This window comes from Molothrus aeneus (assembly GCF_037042795.1).
Source record: "Molothrus aeneus isolate 106 chromosome Z unlocalized genomic scaffold, BPBGC_Maene_1.0 scaffold_33, whole genome shotgun sequence".
In the NCBI taxonomy this organism is placed as follows: domain Eukaryota; kingdom Metazoa; phylum Chordata; class Aves; order Passeriformes; family Icteridae; genus Molothrus; species Molothrus aeneus.
The window spans coordinates 1,950,181-1,972,039 of record NW_027098761.1 but is presented as its reverse complement, the minus strand read 5'-3'; the positions used below and the strand labels follow the sequence as shown (position 1 = coordinate 1,972,039).

General features: G+C 48.5%; 1 protein-coding gene across 1 annotated transcript; it reads left to right on the top strand.

Moving 5' to 3' along the window:
• The first annotated feature begins 6,549 nt into the window (after window positions 1-6,549).
• On the top strand, window positions 6,550-21,673 carry LOC136569483 (serine/threonine-protein kinase PAK 3-like). Its single transcript, XM_066569876.1, is given in 11 exon segments — window positions 6,550-6,859; window positions 7,747-7,784; window positions 9,143-9,274; window positions 10,604-10,738; window positions 11,016-11,348; window positions 15,242-15,354; window positions 15,900-16,017; window positions 16,695-16,794; window positions 17,196-17,392; window positions 20,103-20,240; window positions 21,584-21,673. Coding segments are annotated over 11 exon segments (1,704 nt in total).
• The last annotated feature ends 186 nt before the right edge of the window (window positions 21,674-21,859 follow it).

Genomic DNA, 21,859 nt, shown 5'->3' with positions numbered 1-21,859 from the left:
AGCCCCACCTGCCTGGGGAACACTAGCCTGGTTTTGTTTGTGACTCACTATTACACACAAAATAAGACAACAGTAAGGTACCTTTTACTTTCACATCACTTATTACGAGTTGAGGTGTTACTGGCCAGTCCTGGTGCTATTGGATATCCTTCCACTTAGCCGTTTCTCCACAATAATAGCAGTGTTGTTCACTCAAAGGGACTTGAGGTCTCTCCATCCCTCTTGTGCCTGACAGTACAAGAGGCCTATCCTTGCCTCCTTCTGGTGGGGGACCTGCCCACCCCACACTTTTTCTAGCTACCGCAACCATGATCCTAGCCTTGGCCTTTGCTTTTTCTTCTTCCTTCCTTAAATACACCTTCAATGCTTCTCTTAATAGCTCATTAATGTCATTTGCTTGCCAATCTTCAGTCTTTTCCAGTTTTCTCCCTATATCAGGCCAAGATTTGGTAACAAACTGGACCTTTAGTAGCACTTGACCTTCTCTGGTGTCTGGGTCTATTTTAGAGTACAGTTGGAAATTCTGCTTTAGGCGATTAAGCCAAGCAGCAGGAGCTTCATCCTTCCCTTGTGTACCCTCAAATGCCAATTTGGTATTAGTTCCTTTGGGAACTGACTCTTTGATCCTCCGTATTATCAAAGATCTATATTCCATCATGGCCTTCCTCCCTTCCTCCTGATTAGGGTTCCAGCTGGGATCCATTAGTGGCAATTTTTGTTCACCTGGTGGCACCTGGGGTCCCGGACGGTTGTCTTTCTCCCAAATTCTTATGCCAGCCACCCTAATCATCTGGACCTCTTCTGGGGAAAATAATATATTTAGAATGGAACTCCTCTCTCCCTAAGTGTAGATATTTGGACCTAAGTATTGATCCACTTGGTTGGCTATGCCCGCTGGGTCCTCAACTAAATGCCCAAACTCTTTCTTGAATCCTTTCACCTCAGAAGCCGTTAGAGGAGCACTCACAAAGCCAACACCTCCCACTACTCCTCCCATAGGAACTTCTCTGAGGGGAAAAAGTCTCTCTGCCTTGGAGGTCCTGGATCTGGTACTACAGTATGGCCCAGACGCCAAACTACTCATTTGAGAGATATGAGGATTACTCTAAACTTTCTGCAGATCAGCAGGTGTATTTGGTGGTAACTGTTTAGCAGGCAAGGAGGCATTTGTGTCCCAACTAGGAGGAGGTAAAGGGACAGCAACAGGAGGGGGAGAAGAGCTTGAGTACATATTAAGTGGAGCTGGAGAAGGGGTGGAGAATGCAGCAGGTGGAGTAGGCACTTGTAGTGGTGCAGAAGGAACTGGAGGAGCCGAAGGGGGTGGTGAGAGAGTGGTTACTAGGGCAGATACTGGGAGATACCATAGGGGAAGCCAAAGAGGTAGAAGAAGGAATTTGAGAAGGCGGTAGTGAGATGGCAGCCGGGGGAAGAACCGGATCTGCCATTTGAGGTGCCTGAGGAAGAGGATTAAAAGGTGGAGGGGCAGCAGGAGGCAAATAATCCAAGGGGTCCCATTTTTTTCCAATTCTAGCATCCCCTCCTTCATTCCCCTCTTTCTTCTTCTGCACCTTACAAATTCGCACACCTTCATCCCCAGTAGCACTCTTTAACCAGCAAGCTACATACAATAATTGCTCAGGATTGGTATCCTCCCCAGCTGTCAGATAATGACTCAGTTGTTGACACATCCACTTGTCCCTTGTCCCACACCAAGGCCATCCTCCTGGTACCTCTAATTCTGGCCAGACTTGTACAGAGTAGTGGATCATCTTCACCTTATCTTATCCTTCCATGGCCTCTACAGAATCCCATTTCTCTAACAGTTCCCCTAAGAGACAATTGGAGGTATATTCCTTAATCTCTTGCCTGTCTTCTTACTATTACACTCTCCTATTTTTCAGGTTTTAACAGAAAAAATCCCAAAGGTGCCTCTACTGACAGGTAGTCTCATGAAAAATATATTTGCCTGACGCTCAGGACTTTACACTGAAACAACTGTCTGATCTCTTGATTGCCCAACTTTACTCATATCAGATCTTATACCTATCAGGACTTAAAAACACGAAACCCCGGCGTAAGAGCCCGAGTCGTGCCTGACTCCCCTCTGTCAGGAAAAACAGCTGCCTGATTTCTAGTTTGCCTAACCTTCCAAATGTTAGGCCTCACCATATCAGGACTTAAAAACCAACCCCAGCTTCCTTCACTGGGATTTGTGCCTGACCCCTTTGTCAGGACTTGATTTGCCTGCAGGGCTTGTGAGCTTGCCCGAATCCTTCTCGGGACTTGCAATCTGCCTGACTTCCCTCTGCCAGGACTTTTGGGGTGCGTGCCACTCATACACTATTTCCTCCTCACGCCCAGAGGGGGGGCCCTCTCTGCCCCTTAGGAGACGACTCACTCACGCTTATTCCACTCGCTTCCCTCTGTTCCCGGCCGGCCCGCTCGTGGGGGTTCGCAACCGCGGTACTGAGGGCTCCACACTGAGGGCGAGGGTCCGAGCTGCCCGCTCTCGTCTCACTCACGCTCCATTCACTCGCCTCCTACTCCCGCCGCCGGATTTCTCACCAGTCCGGTGCTCCTCTGCGTCACTGGTCCTGAGCCGATCTCTCTGCTCCTGATAGCCAGCTGTCCTGGAGGTCCAAGATGGCCAGTCCTGGTGTCCTCTTTGGGCATGGCTATCCTGGACGAGGCCCCAGCTGAAATAAACAGGGTAGGAGACTTTCTCTCCCTTTAATGCATTTATTAAAAGTGATCAGCTCAAGGTTGGGAAGCTCAACGGGTCCGTGGTTTGCCGTCGCCGCTCCCAGGGTGCCTCAGAGGAGGAGAAATGTGCTGCTTTGTCCCCTAAAAGGCAGAGCTGGGTGTCCCACCCTGATGAGAGCAGAGGGCATACCGCATGTTTCCCCACTTTTGGGTTTGCCATCCAGGGTCTTCATCTCTGTTGAAGTCTTTTTTCTTAGGGCGAGGGGCACTAATGGTTTTCAGCATCTCTGCAGGCTTGGTTCTCTGTTCCTCACGTCCAGACATCACTCTAATTTCTTAATTCTATATTGGCTCATTGTTTTTGGGGTCTTTTCGGTAAGTTTGGTGGGGTAGCCTCCCACGGCATGCTGGTCATGATGGGTAATTTTGCATTCTCTCTGATGCCTCCACCCCATGTCCCCTCCCCTCACTGTCTGGGGAATAGAACTATCAAATTAGCCTCAGGCAGGGTCTTTCCAATACAAAAGGAGCAATTAACTCAAAGGACCCGTGATTACAATACCAAATAGGTAGAACTTCACCTTGGCTGGCAACCGGTCCAACTGGTTTTGCAACTCTTGTTTTTTTCCCAAAAAAAATTGGCAGATTTTTTATTTATAACACTGGGCACAGCCCGGCCTGGAGGCATTGGCCGTCTGGAGTGTGCCCAGGAGCAGAGAAAGGCCAAGGGCAGCCGAGGGCTGCTGGGCTGGCTGAGGATTCCTCCTCTTCTGCCGGCTGCCCTGCAACTCCTGGCCAAGGTCAGTAGTGTGTGCAGCACTCTGGGCACCGGGGCAGGGAGCCGGGCTGCTCGGCAGGCTGGAGCACAGGACAGCCTCCTTCAGGCCCAGCACGTCTGCCACGGGAAGCGAGGCCAGCGTGAGGCAGGGACAGCTTGGCAGGGCACGTCTGCAGGAGCCAGCGCCTCACGCAGCTCTGGCAGGAAGCGCCTGCAATCCTGCAGTTCTGCACTCAGCCAGAGCAAAGGTGTGAGATGCAGAGTGTTTGGCAGAAATATTCAGGCCCACCAGGCCCGCCTGCTTGGTGCTCTCTGGCACACAGCAAGCGCTGTGCAGTGCAGCTCTGAGCTGCTGGGAGAGAGGCAGTCGGGGATGTGCCTGAGGCTTGTGCTTGAGGAGTGAACTGATTTGGAAGGGGGGCAGAAGGGTTTCAGTAGGCAATTTGTGTTTTCTTCATTAATTTCTGAAAGAAAGTCATAATGTGTTGCACACAGGTAGGGTTATTAGAAAAGAAAGTCCTTATAAAATCAGGCCTTGCTATGGGAAATTCCCAGCTTCCCTGTTCCGTCTTCAACGTGCAGCCAGCTAACTTCCCATGGGAATAGTCATGAGTGCAGTTAGCACAACAAGCTATTGTGCTAAGAAAGCTGTTTGCATCTGGAATAAACAAGTCCCATAAGCGTCCATGAAAGAAAAATGTAATCACCTGACTAAGAGTGTGTCATAAAAAGAGAAAGTCTTAGCATGTACACACCAAAACACCTTTTAAGCAATCAATTGTGTGGCAAGGAAACTACCAGCCAGTTGGAGTTGAACACGAGGTCTGTGAAAACAATATAAAAATGAGTTATGTGAATAAAGAATTGGCTTTCCCTGCATGAAGAAACTCAGTCCCACCTGCTTTATTGACACAGCAATGTGGCTTCACTCAGCAGGAGCACTTGCAGGGTGTATTGATGAAACGCTTGTGTTTGATTCCCAGAATAGGAAGGAGAGGCGTTAAGTGTAACAAACAGGGCTTAGTCTTGTGAATTCCTTTAGCTTTAACAGGAGTGCTGAACCCTGTATTCCCCCACTGCAGTGCTTACTGTGTGCAAGTGGCTATCTTGGCCTTGAGAATAAGGAGAGTGGTCCTGCTAAAAAGGCAGCTGGAATGCATTCAAAGGGAAAAAAGTGTTTTTAGGAGGCTCTTGGCCACCAAAGGAGAGTTTGAGCAATGGGATTATTTCCCAAATGACTGTGTCAGGAACTGGAGTCGTGTCCCAGGCCCTGCCATGTTTGATCCATGGTTGAGCAGGTTGACAAGACAATGAAGAAAAATGTCTTGTTTAACAGGTGGGACCTTGACCCTTGAAAGAGAAACAATCTATTGGTCAATCAGTGAGCAGTCAAGCTTTGAAAGGGGAACAGTGCATAATGGAGCCCTTGGTGGCAGGGAGTCATGGAGTCATCCTGAGCCATCATCTCACAGCCAGCCATGTGTGAGCTGATGCCGTAACTGGGAAAATGGCACTCCTGAGCAGGAGATACAAGGCCTGGTTCTGAGCTGGAAGGGTGAGAAGGATGAGATGCACACTGTTTTGATCCAGGGGATGTCATGGAAGTGCACTGCCTACCTTCCCCGGTGCCGAGAACCATGCTCCATCTCCTTCTCCTGCTCAGCAGATTTTTGGGAATCCAGAGGTCAGTATGTATTATTTGCTACTGCAACTAATGGAATAAATTTGCTTTGCAAGCTCAGTTGTGTCTTAGGTTCTTTTGTGAATGGGTCTCCTTCTGAACCTGTGGCAACGAAAACCAGGGACCTACAGGACACTCCTACTCTGATGTCAAAAAATTCTGAGAAGTGATTGAAATATGTCAATAAATCTGGTGTAATGTTTAGCCTGTGAGTTTCAGCAAAGTATTGAACATGTCTTAGTTCCATGCATACAAACTGGTAGGTGAGATTGCTGGCTGTGCAGGCCTTAGGGAAGTGATTCCCTATGCACCCAGCACTGAAATAAAGTGATGCCTCCTTTCTAACGCTCAGCTGGCAGCAGGGATCAGGCCCTGCTTGGAAACTTTCATTTTGGCAACTTCTGTTAGCAGGTGAGAAAGGTCAAAATGAAATATTTTTCAGCTGTTTTCCTCTGGTTGATCTTTTTAGGCACCAAAGCTCTGTGCCATGTGTAGCCTGGGTGTGTGCAGAGCAATGCAGCCCCCACAAAGGCCTTGGTTTCCCCACAAGTTGCCAGGTTGACTGCTTCCAAAGGGGAAGAAAGGCAGAATTGTACATCCACAGGAGTCCTGGCCATGTCCAATAAATGTGCAAACATGTGGGGAGATTTGTAAGGAATGATTTCAGCTGTGATGCCAACAGTGCCTTCTCTCCTGCTTCTGTGCATTATAGGTGAGTAATGTAGTAGTTGGCTCTCACAATTAAGAGATAGCTATTATGTGGATAGATATTATGTTCAAATGGAAAGTGCTGTTATTGTAATATGTCCTCCCACAGTCCTCTTTCTTATCCCCCTTGTAATAGCCTTGGTAGTCAGGGCATTTGGGGAGCGCTGGCTTGTGACCAGCAGGAGGGGTGGAACAACACCTGACCTCCAATCAAGGTGCAAGAAAGTAATCTCCACCAATGGACAGCAGAGAAAGAGTTGACTGACAAAACTTTTGGAGGGGCTAAGGGTATGAAAGGCAGAGCATCCCTTTTGTAGATGAGCATGTGGCTGCTAGTCGTGGAGACTCCCAGTGCTGCAATCTTTCCTTATTCAGTCCTTTCTAAAGGTTTAATAAACCTCTAAAAAGTTAAAGGAAGTGTTGTTTCTCAGATGGGCAATGCTTTGGGCCATTTTCTTGCTCTGGTTTCCTTTGCTTGTGTCCCATCTGAGTGCTCAGTTGGGCTACAGGCTGTAGGTGCTTTGTGCACTCTTGGAGTTCCTCTTGGATCCCTTGAACGACAGGCTTTGGCCCACGAGGGGAATTTGTGCTACTTTGTGACAGAGGAGAACTTCCCAGGCTCTTTTGTGTTTGCTGTAGGGAAGGTTGGTTAGTGCTTGGCAAAAACTCACAGAGCAACATGGAGCGTTTGCTTTGTGATGTCAGGGCATGGTTGCCACATTGTCGTGGTGACATCAGAAGGGTGCCTTGGTGCACGGAAGGCCTGAGTGTCAGAGCAGCCCTAGCGCTTGCTCAGTTCAGGAGAATCCTCCTGGGCAAGGCTTTTGTCAGTGGGCTATTGCACACTGACAGGAGCCTTGTTTTTCCTACTGAGTGAGCACAGCCTGCAGACTTGCAGAGCACTATTACAATGATTGAGCGACTTGCACCTGTCCTTTTCGCCACATATGGCGTTACTTATGGTGCATATTTCATTACACACTTCGCACGTAAGTAGATGTTTCCTCTTCTGCTTAGCTTAGGGTGTAACCTGACCTGGCTTTTGTCTGTCTTCCTGCTCTTTCTTAGTGACTGAGCTTCTGATTTTGAAACACAGAGAGCATTAGGATGCCACTGCTTTGGTAAAGCTCCTGTCAAGGTGTTCAGCTAAAAAGGGGGTGTCTGTAGCCACAGGGGGAGCATTTGCAAGGCAACCTGCAGGGCTTCTGTTCTCTCCACGGGAGAGTATGTGGCAGCAGAGTCTGTCATTTCCTCAGTTTGCTGGGACAAGCAAGACACCTTTGAAAATGTAGACTGGCAGACCTTCAGGGAATGCCTTCTAAAAACTCTGCAGTTGTTCCCAGAATTCAGGGAAAGCTTCTTTCTTTCTAAATTTTGTCATGAAGGGATTTGACTGTCTAACTTGACCTTTACCAAGTGCTAAAATAGTGATTCCCTTTGCAAGGAAGTGCAAATGCCAAAGCAGTGAGCATCTACCACAGCTCAGGGGAATTTTGGGGAAGCTTTTCTGAGCAACTGTTTCCAGCAAGTAAATGAGAATTAGTGCATGCAACTGATTAAAAAAAAAAAAAAGACCCGAAGAAGAGGATTTAAAAAGCAGTTTAATGTGTTTTCTAGAAGAGGAGCATTGAGTGTTAAAGAACAATTGCATTCTCTTGGTCATGTTTGTAGCCATTTACTGGTTCAACAGGCCAAAGTGTAGGCACAACCAAGAACATTGACCTGGTCTCTTGCTGGCTGTGTGAATGAAATGTGTCTCTGGGAGGGATGTTATGAAATGGGAAATCACCTCTGTTTGGGTTGACTTGTTCTGTGGGATTCAGCAGCCCAGGCAGTTTTCTGACAGCATCTGGTTCATTTCCCCTGCCCACTACAGGTCACCTGAGGCGTGTATTCAGAGGTGCTGATCCTGAGGTGAGTGAGAAAGGAACATTTCATGTTCCTGGTGATTAAGAATTGTAGAGCAAGCTGAGAGCTTGGCCAGTAGCAATAGAAGGTAGAGCTAGGAAGGCTGAATGAAAATCCATTTTCATGCCTGCAACAAAAATAACAAAGCCAGAGATGGATATTTTTAAATTTCCATCTCGGAGCTTTGAAGAACTAGAAACCTACTTTTGCAGCGAGAACCTTGCTTGCTGATAACAGATAGGGTGGAATATTTACTTAGGATCACTTTCCTTTACAGTAGAATTAGACCATTTTAATTTAGTCAGAGTGCCTTAGAATACTGTTCCTATCAAAATTTATGATATCTATTTAGAAGATGTCATTATAGAACAGGAAGGCTATTTTGCAATGGTGCCTGCTGTATCTGAAGTGAAATGGGCACCTTTGTGGCTGGGGAGCTGCGTGGGCCAAAAGGAGCCAGGGTTGCTGCTGGCCTTGAGCCACTGAAGATGAGGCAGCATGTGGCCAGGTGGCCAAGAAGGCCCAGGGCATGGTGGCCTGTGTCAGCAGCAGTGGGGCAGCAGGAGCAGGGCAGTGAGCGTGGCCCTGTGCTGGGCAGCGCTGCGGCCACAGCTGCAGTGCTGGGTGCACTTGTGGGCCCCTGGGCAGCAGAAAGTCCTTGAGGGGCTGCAGCGCGTGCACAGAAGGACAGGGGAGCTGGGCAAGGGTGTGCAGCACAAGGCCAGTGAGGAGGTGCTGAGGGAGCTTTAGCCTGGACAATGGGAGGCTCTTGAGGGACCTTTCAGAAAAATTCCATCATTCCCTGCATGACAGTGCTCAGCACAAGGGCTGGTTCACGGCCAAACATCCCCTCACTGCATCCAAGGGCTCTAGACACTGGAGTGGGTGACACTTCCATCTGGTGGTTTGTTGGCTCATAGTTTTGTTAGGAAGAGAAGGCCTGTTCATTCTCCTGTTTTTGCAGCAAGTAAAGATGCTTCTGTACAATGTTTCCAGCCCTTTTGCAGCCCTGGATGGCATTCTGATCCAGCCTGAGTTTTCCACGTCTGCAGCAGCAGTAGCAAAGGCATTGCTGTCGCTTTCCTAGTTTTCCATTTCAGTGCTTTCAAGAACTAAAAGCTCCCTTTTGCCAAGACAACCTTGCTTGCTGATAGCAGACAGGGAGGAATATTGAATTCATAGCTATATAGAATTCCATTGAATTAGCCCATTTGAATTTGGTTGGTGAGGTTGGTGTGACTTAGAATCCCATTACCAAAAAAATGTATGATTTCTCCTTAGAAGATGTGGTGGTAGATCTGAAAAGAAATGAGGTTCTAAATGATAGGTAACAGCCTGTCCCTCGTGCTTCTGTCTTGCGACAGATGACAGAAGCAAGAGCCGTCTCTCCCCTGGCTCCCACTGCTCCTGGAGAAGAAGCCAAAGAGGAGCAAACTGAGGTGAATGACCACCAGCCTCCATCAGTGGTCAGACCAGAGCCTGGATATTCTGAAGCTGTAAGTGCCAGTTGTGTGTGGTGCTGTCTTTAGTGCAAGGCAGAGCTGCAAGGTTTGGAGCAGGCAGCACTTTGCTGTTGCTGGCTGAGGATGCTGGGTGCTGGAGTCCTGCCAGGAGCTGGGGATTTCCTCCCGCTAGCGACCGCACAACTTGGCCTTTGAGCTGTCATGTTGAGGCAGCAAAGGGCTGGTGCCTCTGGGAGAGCATCTGGCTGCTTGGCTCAGGGAAGCTCTATCGCTTGGCTTCTGCAGTGCTATGGCCAAGGGCAAAGGAGGGAGTGCTGGAGGTGCCAGGCCTTGGTTTGTTTGTTTTTCCTTTCTGGAAAGGCGTGTTTGGCTTGTGAAAGCGGTCGGCACTTTCCTTGAGTAGTTCTTCACTTGTACAGTCTCTTTTGGGCCAGCTGTCTTTTGGCTTTTGATAAGCTGCAAGGGGAGGATTGTGTGGTCCATGCAGCTGTGGGGGGCCATTCTTGTCCCATGTGGCCAAAGAAACAAAGTGCGGAGTTGCGAAGCTTTCTTGTGAGGCCAAAAGCAGAAGCGGCCAGTTTCTGTTGATGCATATTGTGGTGCAGTCTGCAGCTTTGGCAAGTGCCTTGGAGCCTGGAGTGGGGGTGAAGCTGCAAGTCCTTGACTGCTGTCTTGTGTTGCTCAGAACAGGAAGGCCATCGTACAATGGTGCCTGCTGTATCTGAAGTGAAATTGGCACCTTTGTGGCTGGGGAGCTGCGTGGGTCAAAATGCTGGTCAGAATTCTCAGTTGACAAAAGAGGGAGAAGAAACACCTTGGTCCTCCTCCATATACTGAGGTGGCCATAGAGTTTCTCTGACATCTATCAGAGGATCCTTGCACACATTCTTATCTCCTGAATGACCAGGATTTCTTACAAGAGTATAGATGTCAGGTATGCAGGAATGCTGGTGCAGGCCTGAAATGAACTTGAACTCCAGAAGTGTCTCTCACAAGGGCTGAGCTCACCCAGGAAGCCACCTGCAGAGCCAGGATGGAGCTGTGGGACAGGGTGGGGTGTCAGTCACTACTGAAAGACAAACAGGACATGGCAGAAGCAGAGGGAGGCCCTCAGCAGACCCTTGAGAAATGCCACACCTTCCCTGTCAGCTGCCTGAGAGGCTGTTGGAGCTTCAGTCCCAGATGGCCCCTGATTGTAGGGCCAGGGTCACTTTGGAATCTGTGCCTCCCCTCGAACAGAGAATGACCCAGCAGAGCAGCAGCACAGTGCTTTGGGAACATGTGAGCCCAGCAGTCTTTGAGTCTTGGCCCACAAAGGTTATATGGGAAGTTGAAACCCATCTTCTCTTGCTTTCTGTTCAGGTGCTTCTAGAGAAAGAGCAGGAGCAGATTGCTTCATCAGAGATGCCATGGCAGACTCAGGGAGAGCTGTTCCCAGCGCGAGAGCAGGAAGAGCAGCTCAGGCAGCAGGTGGAAGAGCCACAGGAGAATGGCCAGGTAAGCCTGACTGGCCAGGGGACAGAGGGAAGGGCAGGAAGAGGGGCATAAACCAGAGCTCTTGGGACTGAGGAGGCCAGGAGTCCCACAGGCACTGGAAGCACAGGGCCTTGGAATCTGCAGAGATCAGCCCTGGGACAGGAGGCTTACACTGGAATCAGATGTGGGGAGGGAAGCAGAAAGAAGGGGCTGAATAGATGTGATTTTAACGCTGCAAGAGGAAAATGCTGAGCCTGATGGCAGCTCCCAGTCACTTGCTCTGCATTTGTGTGTACAGAAGATGAAGGCAGAGCCACAAGCAGAGCTGCCCGAAGCTCAGAGTGCCATCATGGCAGTGAAGAGGAGGAACAAGGAAGACATAGGAAGAATTCAAGAGGAGAATCTCCATCAACAGAGGGGCGATCAACAAAACCAGGTGAGGGAAAGAGTGGCAGCCACTCCAGTCATAAGGCGTCCTCTCCCTCCTTGTTTACAGAACATCAAGGATTACCTGCAGGCAGAGCTGCAGAAAACTGATGCTAGGATCAGGGCATTGGAGAAGAGGCTTGAGGAAGACATGAAAATCATCAGAGAGAAAGCTAATCCCCTCCCTCAGGCTCTGCAAAAGCAAGTGAGTGAAAGAGGGATGCAGTCACTGCAGTCACCAAGCTGGTGGTTTCTGCCCTTCTTGCCTTTCCACTCAGAGCAGCAGGGAGTGGGGCCATGCCTCTGAGTGCTGTCCTGCTGTAGTGTGTATCACAGTCACTCTGAAGGACATTTCCTGGTGTGCTGAATCTCCACTGCTGCCCTTGACAGTGAAACTCGTCCTTTGGCCTTCTGGCCAGCAGTCATCCAAATTGATACCTGCTGGCCTGTTCCTGCTCTCCTTGTTTCTTGAGGTGTTTTTACAGTGGAATGTGGTGACCCAGATGGAGGATTGGAACAAGCTGTCTGTATCCTCTGTCAATCTGTTCTTTCCCTTTTCTCACAGTGGATGACTCCTGGCTGACAGGGACAAGCTGTAGTGTCTGACTGCTTTGTTCTGTTTGACTTGAGGTGCAAGTGTTGACATCTCACCGGGCAGCCTGCGAAGACTTCCAACGAATGTCTGGCAATGAAGAGCCCCAAGGTCGGCATGAGGCACAGGAACAGTGCCCACCAGAAGTGCTCCAGGTTGAGCACATCTACACGGGCTCTGGCACTAAAGCTGCTGCCGCAGCAGCATCACCTCGAGGAACCTCTGTTGTCAAACCTGGGATCTCGAGCTCGGGCAGTTTGTTCATCTCCAGTGCTGAGAGCAGCATGGCTGCTCCAAACCAGGAGACTGAGGAGAAGTACCTGGAGATGCTGGGTACGTCTGGGGTGTTTCTTGTCTGAGGGACAGTGTGTTGTGTGCAGGTGTCAGCAGAGCTGTACCAAATGCTCCTCCTGAGTTTGGTGTCACAGGGCCATTTAGGACTCCCCAGAGGAAGTGCTGTGCTCCGAGGCAGCGAGAGAGCCCTCTGGGTGAATTGGACTGGCTTTGGAGTATTATCTTTTTGGCTGGGGATTTTTTATTGGGCTTTTTTTTTTGTTTTGGTTTGGTTTGGTTTTGTTTTTGTGGGTGTTTGTTTTCAGTTTTCTTGTTGCTTTTTTTTTTTTGTTTGTGGGTTTATTTTTTTTTGTGTGTGGGGTTTTATTTGTTTATTTTGTTTGTGGGGTTTTTTTTGGTGGCGTTTGTTTTTCTCTATCCTGAAGGAGCCCATCTGCCTCACATGTCCTGGTGATGTCATTTTTATGACTTTTAATGTTACTATTACTACATCTGCAGTTTATTTTCATGAGAATGCTATCTTTTTGTCAAAGAGAACTACTTTGAAAGAACATCACGTTACAGGACAAATAGAGAGCACGAGGTGTTTTCCATGTGCCCCCAAAGAAAAAAGCAATACTTTGAGAACAACTTTTATTTAATCTTCTAGTTTTATGCTTGTCAAGATGTGTCCAAGAGACACATCCAAGTGGTGTGATCAGATAAAAGTGTAATGCAGGAATTTCTCAGGAGAGAGCCTCCAGCCCAGCCATGGTATATTCTTTAGATCCATGGGTATTTTTCCATACCTGATTCCCACTCTTTCCCATGACTGTTAGAATCCTAGCCATTGGCCCAAGCCCTGCTCAGATCAGTCCCTAGGAAAACACATCAAGTCCTTTGTGATTCTGCAGCACCACCCAATGAATCTGCTTCTTGCCCGGAACAGCTGCCAGTGCTGTGCTCTCAGATAAGACCTGGTGGGGCTGAGACCAGAGCCCGGTGGATTCTGTGTCTACCATCACCTGTTGGGACCAAAAGGGCACTGATCTGTGCCTCGGTGGGGCTGATCTCAAAGCCCATCCTGTTGTGTCCTGAATGGGGCAACAGCTTGTAAGGGGCTCAGGCTCACTCTGGCTTCTTCCCATCAGTGCCTGTCAGTGCTCATGCTTGGGCTTTGCCAGCCTTGTTGTAGTCACTGCCCTGCCCCTGAGGGCTGGGCTGGAGGGACTGCAGAGGCTGGAGCCTTCCTTAGCTGGGAGAGGGGCATCTTTGAGCTCAGCCTGCTCATAAACAGGTGAGGGTCCTGATGCTGAAAGGCCCGTTGGGATTAGCTCTAGCATGAGCTGCTCTGGTTTACAAATGGGAAGGCATTCTTTTGGCAAATTGCTGAAAGGTGGAGAAGATGTCCTCCTCTCCTGGAAATGCATCTCCCTGTGCTTTCTTTCCTGTCAAGAGAACTCTTCAAAGGACTGTACAAAATCAGTCTCTGTGCCAGCCATCTGTACTGCAGGGCTGCCTGTCCTGTTGCTGTTGTGATTGTTGTTGTTACCCAGCAAACTCCAAAGGGCTCAGAGCTCCAGAGAGTGGGGCTGTACCTCCTTTTGTACCTCCTGGAAGCTGGGATCTGTGCTTTCAAGTCAGCATCCTGCATTTTGTTTCCCTCAGGGAGAATGGTGAACCCCATTGAAAATCCTGTGAAGAAATACACTGAGCTGGAATATATTGGCAGCGGGTGAGTCCAACCGCAGTTACTCCTGCACAACCATGGGCCAGGTGTTTTTCTGGTGGAATGTCTATCCAGCGTGAAGTCAGGCCAGCTGCAAAGATGTTCACACACTGGGGATAGATTGTCCCATCTCTCAGTGCTGCGCAGAATTTGTGAGTGGGCTCAGAAGGCATTGTCAGCGACAGGTCCATGCTGCCAAGGTCTTGCCTGCATCAAGGAACAGGACCTTGAAGGTCTCCTTGTCACACAAGTATGGAACAGTTCTGTTTCAATTTATCATTTTTGGATGTCTCTAAATCATACTGGCCCACTAATGAAAAAGTAGTCTTGCTTGCCTGAAAGAGCAGCCTACCCCCTATCAAAGCTGTGAGCTAACAGTTCTCAGGAACATTTCATTCCAAGAGTTTGCTGAAGGAAATACTCTGTGGTCAGGATAGAAACTGCACAGTTTAGAAACTGAAACCCAAGAGGAAAGAAGAAGCTGTCTTTAGGAGCTGAGACAGTAAAGCCCAACACTTCAGGGACAGGCCCAGTGCCCATGCACTTGGGAGGAAAATGCATCATCTGCCTTCTGGCAGAGCCCTCCTGCATCCTGCAGGTTTTAGACATTTACAGCACAGATCTCCTGTGTGGGCTGGCTTTCACTGCAAGATCTAAATGGCTTCTCCTTTCTCTGCTTCTGTTTTGTTTCTAGGAGTTTTGGAGATGTTTGCCAAGCACTCAACAATGCCACAGGGAGAGAGGTAGATGTCAACAGGCCCTGCAAACTCTGCTGCTCTTGAGGGGCTTTCCCCTCTGGTGTGAGCTGGGGCTGGAGCTTTGGGCAGAGCTGTGCTGAAAAGGCACAAGAAGCACAGACTGGTGCCAGCCTGCAAAATACATTTGGGACTTTGTCCTCCTCAGCTGCCGGAAGGAAGGCACGGAGGGCAGCGGTTCCTTTCCGAGAAGGACGCGCTCACTCGCTCTCCATTGCTAAAACAAAGGTGGTGCCTTTGAGCACCTCACTGCTCTTTGGGGCTACAGCTTCAGAGTCCTGAATTCTCATTTCTGGCTGCCAGCAAATACATCTGAAAGTTCCTGGTAGTTCCTTAGCCAGCTGCAGTGCTGCACTTGGGAACTGCATGGAGGGAGAGATCTGCAAGGTGTCCCTAGAAGCCCTGCCCATAGGCCAAGATGTATCCACAGAGTATTAAGGCATGGATTACTTCTTCTGAATCCCATCCAAAGCAGCAGAGAGTGTGGTCAGAGGTTTGTGGGTGATAGCTGAGACACCACTGTTACCAAGTGGTCAAGGCAAAATGTCAGTGGCCCCACGTGTGCTGTAACTGGCCCCCAAGGGAGCAGAGAAATGGGCTGTTGGGATGTCAGTTCCTCATTACTGCAGTGCCTCATCACAAGGCAGTTTGGCACAGCTCAGCTGTGTCATTGCAAAATCACACGCTCCATGTGTGTTCGGTCTCATGCCACCAACTTCTCGAGTTACTGATTTTCAATGTCATTTTAGGTGGCCATAAAGAAAATAAATCTTCAAGGACTGAAGAGGAAGCAAGTAACTGTCAATGAAATCAAAGTCATGAAGTGCTACAGGAGTCCCAATGTTGTGAATTATTTAGACAGGTGAGTGGTCATGGTCTTATCCCATGAATGCGCATTTATACACAGCAAACGTGAGAGGTTAAAAACCCACTTGGTCACTGGCAGAAAGTAGAGCTGTAAATTATTATTTATTCATATTTCTCTACTCATCTCCAATGGATGAGAAGAGATTGCATTTTTTCTGCATGAGTCTTCTCTGGCACACCAAATTTGAATATTATTCCAAAGATGATTTCCCTTGGATGGTCGCCCCTTTGCCATTGCTGTACATGCCAGGAAGACGAGGTGCTTATTTCCAGAAACACCATGCCTGACAGGTTTTTTATCTGGGCTGTTACTAAACTGCATTTTTCACTTGCTGGCCGTCTAAGACATCTTCTTTTTCACAGCTGTGCCTTTCTCCTTGGGACTGCACAGATTGCAAATGCACAATGCACAGCCAAGAGGGGATCTCTATTCCTTTTATTCTGCCCTTGTCACAAAGGGACCTGAAACAAGAAACCTGGAAGCAAAAAATCAAGGTAGCCATGCATGTTTATCTCCATGCCCTTGTTTCCTTCTTTCAGCTACCTTCTGGGCGAGGAACTCTGGCTGGTTATGGAGTACATGGACGGAGGCACTCTGAGAGATGTCATCAATGAGTCTAACATCTTTGAAGGCCACATTGCAGCCATCAGTCGGGAGGTCAGAGATGTGCTTCCGAGGGCTTGGGCAAGATTGTCTGAGAAACGGGGGTTCAGATCAGGAGGGATTTCCTGTGCCAGGCTTTGTTTCTGTGTGGCTGCTATGCTATGGGCAAGTAAAAGCACCTCAAGTGAAAGGCCTGCCAGTGCCCCTGCACTCCCTGTACTCAGTGCCAGTACTCTTATCTCCTGCTGTTGTACTCTCGCTCTGCCTCTTGTATTTGCTGTTCTCCATCTTGCCTCGCTAAACTTTTGCCTGTCTTCACTGCATTCCTTGCCTGTGAGAGCAAAGGTGCTGGTGGCAGGATTTGAAACAAGCAGCAAAGAAAAAAGAGAGACTCGTTTCTCTCAGTCCTCAGCTAAAAAGGACAGGAGTGCAGCCCAAATGCTCTTTGCTTCTGAGCACATGCACTGCAGCAGCAGTCATTCTGGCTGGTTTGCAGGGGACAGCCTACAACAGCAGGTGCTGTTGCTCTTTCAAAAGCTGACGTGCCTTTCCTCAGAAAGGACCTGCTCTGCAAGTGTTGGAGCAGCAAGCTCTTCCTCTCAGTGGCACTGTGTTCTGCCATTACTCCCCATTCCCCTGGAGAGGGAATCTTTTAGATTCTTTGTTTCCTTTCTGGTGTGATGAAATCCCATCACTCATTTTTGCCGTCCTGTTTCTGTTTTCTTTCTCAGTGCCTGCAAGGACTGGATTTTCTTCATTCAAACGATGTGATCCATCGAGATGTGAAGAGCGACAACATCCTTCTCAGAACCGACGGTTCTGTCAAGCTGGGTCAGTATATTCTTGGTCAGGTGCAGCATTCCAGGGATGTGGCTGTGGGGCTGCTTTGAGTGACTGCCAGCTCCCCAAAAATGGTGCTGCTGGCAGTGCAGGGACACCCGCTGTGAGCTGAGGGCACAGTTGCAACGTGCACAGAGGTAGGACAAGGAACAAGCAGTCAAGGGTGGCCTTGCTCTGTGTGTGTCCCTTCCAGAGGGAGGGAGTTACAAGTCTAAAGTTTCCAAGGAACAAAAGCCACTGCTGGAGGCAGTGTAAAAAATGGGGGGATTTTTTAAGTTGCCAATGCCAGGAGATTCAACAGCACATTTTCCAACTTCTACTGGGGAATTCTTTTGCTTGCTTTCCTAATTGCACAGAATTGAAATAAAACCAGTATTTTGCTTTCTCCTCAGCTGATTTTGGCCTCTCTGCTCAGCTCACCCCTGAGCAGAGCAGACGGTGCTCGGTAGTCGGGACTACTTGGTGGATGGCACCTGAAGTGGTGATGCATCAACCATATGGCCCCAAAGTGGATGTATGGTCTTTTGGAATTGTGGGGATTGAAATGGTAGAACAAGAACCTCCTTACTGGAGCGAAAGTTCTGGCACGGTAAGGAGCAAATACTCACTGATCCCACTGTCTTTCTCACCTGTCCCATGTCCTGCATGCCATTGGACAAAATCCCATTGCCATCTGCTGGAACTACTTCCACCAAGGTCCCCTCCTCAAAATGTCCCTGCAATACATCAGCATCTGCTCTAGTTCTGGTTGCATCAGTGGGGGAACTCAAGCCTCACCACATGCAAACAAACTCCATTCTCAGGCAACACTTTCCTTTGGGTTATAAGTGGTTCCAGTTCTTTTCTCTGTGGAGATGGCCGCAGTAACATTTAGTAACCGTGTTTCTTTCATAGCCCAAGCCACGTTGTCCACGTCACCAAGCCAGAGCCTGGTGATGTGGAGAGCCTGCCAAAACCTGGCACTTTTGGGGAGGGGCCTACCATTGATGCATTGACTTGAGTAGCCAAATGAGCAGAGGGTGACCACAGGGATGCCACCTCTCCTTCTTCTGACCATGACAATTTTCTTTTGCTGAAAAATGAGAAGCTGAAATTTTCAGACTGCTGAGAGACAGAGCTGCAGGTGGCTCCTGTGTGGCCAAGCAGGCATTTTCATCCCAGTACATTTGTGCAGGCATCTTAATGTGTCTGTGTTGAAGATGAGATTGTAAATGTTTGTTTCCTTCTCTGGGGATTAACTGATGGATTTCCTTTCTTTTCTTCCAATTGCCATTGTTTTCAAGAACAGCACAAAAAGCTTAATGAGTTTTGTTCTATGGCATTGTTATGGTTTTACATGAGGGACATTTAGGGAAGTGACATAAAACTTTTAACCACTGGAAAGCGGGACACACCTCTGTGAAAAACAGATGTTAAAAGAGGAAAGAAACGTTTTCTTTCCCTTCCGGCTGGGAGGGAGGTAACACGGCCAGGTGGCCCCTGCTACGGGGCCAGGCCGGCGGGTCTTGTCGCGGGGTTAGGCCCCCGCTTCTCCCAGGCTGCCTGCCGGCCCCCTAACATCGATTTCTGGGCAGGGAGAGGGGGGTGCTGCGCAGCCAGATGGAGCCGGCCTTGGTAATATTTGGTTACTTGTTACACTGCGCCCAGCCCGGGGCCCAGCTGTGCTCGCCGGCCCCGGGAGTAGCCCCGGCTCCAGGCTGGGATTTGACCTCCACAGAAGTTACTCACAACCATCGGGCAGAAGGAAGGAGGAACTTCCTCTCTATTATCCTGGGTGTCACTGTTGAGTCCTGGGCTGGTTGATTAGATCTGAGCTGCACCCCTAGCCCCAGTTTCTCCTGTTTGCAACCCCTAGTCCGACTGGTGTTAGGCTGACCATTTATAGGCTCGAGGTAAAATACGAATCCTTTTAGTGCTTCGATCCTCCCTCGAATGAGAGAAAAGAACAAGATATAAGTACGTGAAGGAATAAATATGAAAACATTATCATCAGTGAGCAAGAAGTCCTAGATGGGAGGGATGAGGAAATAATTTTAGAGCTAAAATTCTCTTAGAAATGATGAAGAAAAAGGTTTTTTTCTTATAACACATGAAACTATGGGGAGATGAAGAGTTCAAATTGATAGTGAACAAAGGCCTCCACGTTAAAGTAAGCAGCTATTAAAGTAACTATAATCATATGAGAAGTTGAAACAAGAGAAAGAGAGAAGAATAGTCCTGTAGTGCCAGGAGAAGATTGTCTGTTCCTAGGGATAAAAATGATTTTAAAAATAGATAATGAAAACTTTTACTTTTGAACAACTCATCTTTAAAACAATACCCCATAGACCAACATGGCCCATAAACAAGTTGGGGGAAAGCTTTTAGAAAATGGGAGAAACTTTATGATAACAGGGTTCCCCAGGCAGCTGTTATTGATGAAGAAATTAAGAACCACAAGAAAACTGGTTTTTTCTTCTTGTAGAGAAGTCCCCATAAGATTAACAAGAGGTAACAAGAGGGACTTCTCTCCCTAAGTAAACTGAAGAAAGACTATTTTCAAAGTAGTCAATGGACTGGAAAGTTTAGGTTTTGTTTCTTTACATTATCAGTGAGAAAGAAAAGGTTCTGGGAAGAGGAGAAATGTTCTGAAGGCTTTATTCTGATCCTTATTACTCTTTCTTTTAGTTGCTATTAATAACATTTTCTTTTTACTCTTTGAAAGTTTTAAGCCTGTTTTACCTTCTCCTAATCCTATCTTCCTAGCTCACAACAGGAAGTAAGTATATTAATAATTGACCAACACCAAACCCACCACACTCTTGAATACATTAGCCGGGAAAAACTAAGAACTGGGGAAATCTTAAATTGGGGAACCAAAACCACTAGACAAAATTAGTGTTTCTGCCCAGTTTTGAACTGAAACCGCCACAGGCATCTGTGCTTAAGGGACCAACAAGCACTGCAGAGATGCCTTTCATGTACTAATCCTTAGAATTGGTTAGTATAGCAAAGACCCTCTTCCAAAAAGCCTCTCAAGCTGGTGTGAATCCTCAGAGAAGCAAATGTGCCTTTGCTGATGTAGCTCCCACTAACTAGGTCAGTCAATGAAATCAGCTGCCAAGGCAAGATCTGCGGGATGGTGGAAAAGCTGTGGCTGCATCGGGGTTTGGGTTTTTGGTTGGAAAAGGAAAATCATCTCTGGGTCTCTGCCAGGGCAGAAACTACCACTGAAGAACAGAGGTTAAACAAAGGGATGTGGGAGAGCACTTAGAGATGTGAAAGGACCTGGTGGAACCTGGTGTTTCCTTTTTCCCCAGGCTAAACTCATGATAGCCATAAAAAGGACCCCACGGCTGCGGCAGCCCAACCGATTCTCGCCTTGCCTGCGTCACTTCCTGGGCTGCTGCCTGCAGAGAGACGAGGAGCAGTGCTGGTCTGCCAAGGAGCTCCTGCAGGTAAAATGTGAAGGGGCTGCAGGTGAAACAGGCTCTGAGGGATGGGCTCCTCCTCCACTCAAGTCCAAGGCATCAGATGAGCCCCCTTCCTCCTCACCTCCACTCTTGGTGCTCTTCAAATGAAAAGGTGAGGAATCCTAGACTGGGCTGGATTGGCAGGGTCCTGTAAATGTCCTGTGGTGCAAGTGTGCTGCAATGAGCAGGGATATCTTTAAAGAGATCAGGTTGCTCAGAATCTTTTCCCACTGGAGCCGGAAGGGTTACAGGGATGGGGCACCTACAAGCTCTTGGGGCGGCCTGTGCCAGGGTTGCACCATGCTCCGAGTAAACAAGTTCTTCCTTAGACCTACTCTGATTAGATCTCCTTTGTGTTTAAAAATATTCACCCACATCCTATTGTAACTGGCCCTGTTAAAAAAGATGTCCCCACTTTCTTCAAAACCACTCTGAAGTCTTGAAAGTCTCCCTGGGGCCTGTCCTTCACAAAACTGAATAACTCCACCTCCCTCCGCATTTCCTGAGGGGAGAGCTGCTCTGTCCTCTGACCGTTTCTGTCACCCTCTTTTGTAATTTGGTGGGTGTTCAGTTTTATCTAATGGCAAAAGAATTGAAGCAGAGCAATGCAGGGTACAGAGACATGAAATGGTGGTGGTGGAACCCAAGGAAGCCAGTCCCAGCTGAGCAGTCAGAGATTTGGCTGTGGGCAGGAGGGGCTGTGGGGGGCTCACTGGGAGCCTCGGAGGGGCCCTGGTTTGTGCCCCCCAGCCCACCCTTAGAGGTTTCTGCCACACAAACAGGGACAGCTGGGAGGGACTTGTCCCAGCCCCATCTGCTGCCTGGCACGCCCAAGCAGATGGGAACTGTGCCAGGGTTACTGCCAGGTTGTGTGGCAGAGAGGGAACTGCAGGGCCCAGTGCCACTGGGCTGGCCCTGCTGGGAAGGAAGGTGCCATCCAGCACACGAGGGGCAGGGCATGGAAAGGCAGACACTGCTCTGTCTCCCTGTGGGAATCAGCACAGTGCCTGTCTTGCAAAGGCAGGGACCTATGTGAGTCATTGGAGTTTCCTGCAAGGGAGAAACGCCAGGGACAGAAAGCACCATTTCTAGAGCACTGGCAGGGCAAAAATCCCAACAAGATCAAAAAACCAGAATAAATGGATGAATGGGATTCTGGGCCAGGTTTGCCTGTGATGGCAAGCTCCTGCACATGACGTCTGGGAGATGATCCCATTGCTCCTCTTTCTGGGTCTGTCTGAGAACCAGAGCAATCCTGATTGAGCCTGTGAAGCACTGATCTGGGAAAGTAATGATTTTTTTTTGTTATTTTTTTTCCCTGTGGACAGCATCCATTTGTAACATCAGCCAAGCCAGCATACACCCTGGCACCACTCATCAGCTCAGTGAAGAGGAGGATAGACATGCGAAAACTGTGATCATCACATCAGCACTATTTACTCCATAGGCATCTTAGAGTGGGATTGTAGAGTAGGATTGTAGTGTAGGATTTAGAGTAGGATTATGTGAAGAAAAGACAAAGGACTCTGCACAATTGAATGTGAATCAAGGAGAAGCCATTTATTGTGCTTCTAAACATTGTTTCTTTTTACTTCCTATCTTAT